At 41.4% G+C, this 6210-nt stretch overlaps 1 protein-coding gene across 1 annotated transcript in view; it reads left to right on the top strand.

Moving 5' to 3' along the window:
- Positions 1–6210, top strand: part of STX8 (syntaxin 8) — a 316569-nt gene that overhangs the window by 186335 nt on the left and 124024 nt on the right. The window contains exon 7 of the mRNA XM_017531449.1: positions 1038–1139. Coding sequence (XP_017386938.1) covers positions 1038–1139 — 102 coding nt within the window. The remainder of the gene's footprint in view (positions 1–1037; positions 1140–6210) is intronic.

Here is a 6210-nt window from a genome sequence, read left to right on the forward strand (position 1 = left end):
AAAAAAAAAAAAAAAAAAAAAAAAAAAAGAGAGATGAATTTCACATCAAGGATTCTTTACAAGAGATAGTAATTACTAATAGATCCCTCAAGCTTAACAAAAAACACTGAAGCTTTGGTGATTTTAAAAGGCTGCAAATGTCTAGATGATTAACTTTTCAACTCCTCGATATGCTTTGCTATGAGAGATGAAGAATTTAGTACTTTCAAATTCTTTTCACCTTCCTTCCCTACTCCCAACCACTGACTAATTTTTCATTTGGAATTACATTGTTACTGTCGTGACATTTCTATACCTTTCTGTTATCTAATCCATGTATTTTTTTTACTCTTAGTTCAGTATTTAAATGGATTCAGTTCTCTCCATTATCTCTTTATTTATATCTTGATTGGCTAGATTTATTCATCATGTAGTTTTCTCAAAAAGGACGCAGGTAGTCCCTAATGTCTACTGTATTGTCTGGTTTTTTTGTTTTTGTTTTTGAGACAGAGTCTCACTGTGTCACCCAGACTGGAATGCAGTGGCGCGATCTCGACTCACTGCAACCTCTGCCTCCCGGGGTCAAGCGATTCTCCTGCCTCAGCCTTCCGAGTAGTTGGGATTACATGTGCCCACCCCCAGGCTGGTCTTAAACTGGCCAGGCTGGTCTTAAACTCCGACCTCAGGCAATCCCCCCGCCTTGGCCTCCCAAAGTGTGGGATTACAGACATGAGCCACCTCACTTGGCCTGTCTGTTCCTTTATACTTGAATGACAGCTTGGCTAGGCATAAATTTGGTGGGTAATGCTTTCTTTCCTCTGATCATGGCATTTCTCCTGTCTCCTGGAATTGTGTTCAATCACTTTTCTTCTTTACTGCTCCTTTTTTTTTTCCTTTTAGAATCAGAATTGCAGTTTTCAAAGAATCGACATGAGTTCTGTACATTTTCAGTTACTGCACGTGAGATAATTATTGCTAGGAAGAACAACCACAGCTGTGATACTGTGATGTGAACCAGGGCATTTTAGGGATATTAATTATGTATCTTTCCTTTCTAGAAATAATTGACGACCTTGCCAACCTAGTGGAGAACACAGATGAGAAACTTCGCACTGAAACCAGGCGTGTAAACATGGTGGACCGAAAGTCAGCCTCTTGTGGTACGTTAGTCAACGGGTTATCAAAAGTCAGCCTCTTGGTAGCTACGTTATGGCTCTGTTTCTGCCATAGCTTGTGGATTTACTCTGCTCTGAGTTTCCTGTGTTTGTCTAATTACTGCAGGGATTTGGTTGCTCTTCTGATATAGGCAGTGCCATTTGATGAAGCACTGAAAGTGCTAAAAGATGGTTCAATCTTGTCAAAATGAAATGAATGGTGTGGAGTTCAGAGGGCGTATCATTCACTGTAATTTTTTTTTTTTTTTAATTTAAAAGAGCCCTTTCTGTGTGCTTACAGAGATTAATGGTTTGGGAAATTGTATAACATTATACTGGTTGGTGGGTTTCAAAGGGGATCTCACTTCCTTTTGTGCCGTCTGGAAATAACCACAAGCTTCACTGAGTTCAAATCCTGTGTTTTGCGATGGCATCTTTGTCAGCTCACTTTACCTCTTGATACCTTCTATGTAAAATGGGGATTCATATGCCAAGATAAGAATGGCATGAAGAACTTGCTTAAAATACTGATTCTGAGGCCCTCCCCTAGGGATTCTGATTGAGTGGGTCTAGGGCGGAGTTCAAGAATGTTTGTTGTTGAACAAGTACACCAAGCAGTTCTGCTGCAGGTACTTGTTCTGCAGAAATTCCGATGCAGACTTTTGTGAGGTTTAAATTGTGTATTGCCCGTGTGCAGTGCCTTGCCCAAAGATAAGTGGTGATAAATGATGGTAACAGCGGTAGTAATCACAGTGATGGTTTTTTGGTGCTTCGTCTCACAAAGGTGCACCAAGTTTATAAAGCTGACATACCTATGAAACATAGAATTACAGGCCACATGCAGGGGCTCAGGAGTTTGAGACCAGCCTGGGCAACATAGCAAGACCTCTGTCTCTATAAAAAATTTAAAAATCAGCAGCCTGGGCAACATGGTGAGACCCATTCTCTACTAAAGATACAAAGAAATAGCCAGATGTTATGGCATGCACCTGCAGTCTCAGCTACTTAGGAGACTGAGGAGGGAGGATCTCTTGAGCCCTGAGGGTAGAGGTTGCAGTGAGCTGAGATCTTGCCACTGCACTCCAACCTGGGTGACAGAGCAAGACATTATCTCAAAATTAATTAATTCAAAAAATTAGCCAGGCATGATGGTACTCAGGAGGCTAAAACAGGAGGATCACTTGAGACTAGGAGGTTGAGGCTGCAGTGAGCTGTGATCGTGCTACTACTGCACTCGAAGTCTATTGTACTGTCTGTTCCTAGGTGACAGAGTGAAACTTTGTCTCTAAAAAAAAAAAAAAGAATTACAATAGCCATTAAAACAAACAAAATACTAGAGATCTGAGCACATACTTTGCCAAACTTTCAGCCTTTTTAATATGAAAAATATAATGGATGCTCCCAATCTGCCCACCTTAGAAGCTCTGTGCAAGGGTCCCTGAGGTGTGCAGCTTCAGAAGCATCACCTTCCCTGCCTGTTTTTGCTTATAAGAAAGAAGGCTAGCCAGGCACAGTGGCACATGCCTGTAGTCCCAGCTACTCAGGAGGCCGAGGTGGGAGGATCGCTTGAGCCCAGAAGTTCTGGACTATAGTGCCCTATGCCAATCGGATGTCCACGCTAGGTTTGGCATCAAATAGGGAACTCTCAGGAGCGGGGGACCACCAGGTTGCCTAAGGAGGGGTGAACCGTCCCAGGTCGGAAATGGAGCAGGTCAAAACTCCTGTGCTGATCAGAGCCTGTGAATAGCCACTACACTCCAGCCTGGGCAACATAGCGAGACCCCGTCTCTAAAAAGAAAGAAAAGAAAAAAAGAAAGAAGGCTGGAACAATTGGATAATAGAGGGTCAGGCACACAGAGACTCTGGAAACTGAGAGGAAATGGAGCCCCAGGGGGCCTACTTGAGACCCTTTATCACCACTGTCCTGCCCGAGTGCCAGACCATCCCACCCTGTGCTTCTGCTCCTCAATTTTGCTTTATCAATCTTCTCGAATAACTGCAGGCCACAGGGACTTTGTTATCTATGCTAGATCCTGAAACTTGAAAGATGAGAGCTATGAGTTCGCTCCCACCTCTGTCTTATTATCTGGGCCTAAGTTTCCTTATTATAAGAAAGTGAATAACTTGGTTGTCAAAATTCAGTTGTATGGACGATATAAGGTGTGTAGTGCTGGTCATCTTCCCCAGCTTCCCATATGTATGTGAGAGGTGCCAGAGCATATGTCATGAGAGTGGGCTCTGGAGCCTGGCCTCACACCCAGGCTTCTCTCACTAGCTGCATGACCTTGGGAAAGTCCAGACTCCCCTTTGCCTCAATTTTCCCATCTTTAAAATGGGGATAATAAAGATACAGACCTCCAAGGATTGTTATGAGAAATAAATGAGTGTATGTATATAATATATATGTGTGTATATGCGTATATAATATATATGTGTATGTATGTATATGTGGTTATATACGTATACATTAGGTTGGTGCAAAAGTAATTGTGGTTTTTGTCATTACTGCAATGACTTTTGCACCATCCTAATAAGTATATCACTTAGAACCATGTTTGATACATTGCATGCGGTGAGCAATTAATGGTATTAAGCTTTTGTTATTATATTTCTAAAGCAGGAAGACAAATAATGTTATATACGTTTTTGTTCTCACCAATTATATTGCTAGTTTGGAATGAATATATTCATAGACATGTTGGTATGTTTTGTGTTTGCAACATGGTAACTCCACACATGTCACTTATGAAGTCATAATGAATGCAAAACGTTTCCTATACTGTCGCCAATTTTTCATTTTATGTTATTATCTGGTATGTAGTATTTTTACCCAGAAGTATCATAATGTCTTCTGAGCTGGACTCTTAAGTGTTTTTTTGAAAATAGAAAAAAAAAATTACCAGGCATGGTGGCTCATGCCTGTAATCCCAGCACTTTGGAAGGCCAAGGCAGGTGGATCACGAGGTCAGGAAATTGAGACAGTCTTGGCCAACTTGGTGAAACCCCGTCTGTACTAAAAATACAAAAGTTATTTGGGCATGGTAGCACATGCCTATAATCCCAGCTACTTGAAAGGCTGAGGCACAAGGATTGCTTGAACTGGGGAGGCAGAGGTTGCAGTGAGCTGAGAGTGTGCCACTGCACTCCATCCTGGTAACAGAGTAAGACTCTGTCCCAAAAAAAAAAAAAAAAAAAAAAAAAAAAAAAAAAAAAAAAAGAAAAAGAAAAGAAAAGAAAATTTAGGGACTCCCAGAAGTACTAAAATACATTTTGAAAACTTGTGTCTATATTTTAAAATAAGTTAACTATACGTTTATCTCATGCCTCATTTTATTTAATTATATGTATATATATTATCAGTCACAGAATTGTATGTAATGATTCAGAAGGGAGAAGTTCATCAGTACAGCAGTGTTAAATAGATACTGAAGAAAGAAAATTCTTCATTCTTCTTCTTTTTTTTTGAGACAGAGTCTCACTCTATCACCCAGGCTGGAGTGCAGTGGCACGATCTCAGCTCACCACAACCTCCACTTTCCAGGTTCAAGTGATTCCCCTGCCTCAGCCTCCCGAGTAGCAAGATCATGTCTATACTTTGGTATTTCACTTATTTAGGGTAATGTCTTCAAGATTCATCTGTGTTGTAGCATGTATCAGAATTTCATTCCTTTTTAAGGCTGAATAATATTCCATTTTATGTAGATATCACATTTTGTTTATCCATTTGTCAGTGGACACAGGTTGTTTCACCTTTTGGCTATTGCGAATAATGCCACCGTAAATGTTGCTGTACAAATATCTATTCAAGTCCTACCTTTTTTGTGCATATAGCCAGAAGTGGAATTGCTGGATAAAATGGTAAGTCAGTGTTTAAATGTTTTAGGAACCTTTGTACTAGCCTGGTTTTGTTTTGCTTTCAGCCTCTAAAGTCTTAGGTGCTTTCCAGTATTTTCTTTAAATTTTTTTTTTTTTTTAAAGATGGAGTCTCACTCTGTCGCTCAGGCAGGAGTGCAGTGGCTTGATCTAGGCTCACTGGAACCTCCACTTCCCCCTGCAACCTTCACTTCCTGGGTTCAAGCAATTCTCTTTCCCCAGCCTATTGAGTAGCTGGAAAATTACAGGTGCCTGCCACCACACCTGGCTAATTTTTGTATTTTTAGTAGAGACAGGGTTTCACCATGTTGGTCAGGCTGGTCTTGAACTCCTGACCTTGTGATCCGCCTGCCTTGGCCTCCCAAAGTGCTGGGATTACAGGTATGAGCCACCACGCCCAGCTGGAAATTAAGTCCCTGGGCACCCACTCCAGTTAGAAAATGTAATGGGAGACCCTTCCCACACTAAACTGGGACCCCAAAGAGCTACACCCTCAGAGTAAAAGTGAACCAGAACTAAACTTGCCCTGGGAGGTTGTGGAAAAGGCAGGATGGCACTGAGCAGAATAGGAGAAGAAAAAGAAAGGGGGAAAAATACAGTTATTTATAACTTGTGGTCACAGAAAGGCCCTCAGGTGAATTTACTCCCTCGACATACATACTCAGGGTGAACCAGAAGCATCATACCATGAATTTGTTTTGAGGCAGACTCACTTGTTATAGCTTCAGGTGCCTGGCAAAAACAAATGAACTGCCTCTCTAGAGGAAAGTGTATTTATTCTAGGATGCTAGGAGTCAACTAAAAGTAAATTTCTAAAGGCAATGAATTATCAGATGTTGATTATAAACTTAATTCTGCTTTTTTAAATATAATAAAATAAATCACAAGCTTGAAAGCATTTTAAGAAAACAGGCTGGGCGAGGTGGCTCACACCTGTAATCCCAACACTTTGGGAGGCCAAGGTGGTCAGATTACGAGGTCAGGAGATCAAGACCAGCCTGGCCAACATGGTGAAACCCTGTCTCTACTAAAATACAAAAAATTAGCCAGGCATGATGGCGTGCGCCTATAGTCCCAGCTACTTGGGAGACTGAGGCCGGGGAATCCCTTGAACCAAGGAGGTGGAGGTTGCAGTGAGCCGAGATCACACCACTGCACTCCAGCCTGGTGACAGAGTGAGACTCCATGTCAAAAAAAAAAAAAA

This window comes from Cebus imitator, unplaced genomic scaffold (assembly GCF_001604975.1).
Source record: "Cebus imitator isolate Cc_AM_T3 unplaced genomic scaffold, Cebus_imitator-1.0 Scaffold72, whole genome shotgun sequence".
Lineage (NCBI taxonomy): Eukaryota > Metazoa > Chordata > Mammalia > Primates > Cebidae > Cebus > Cebus imitator.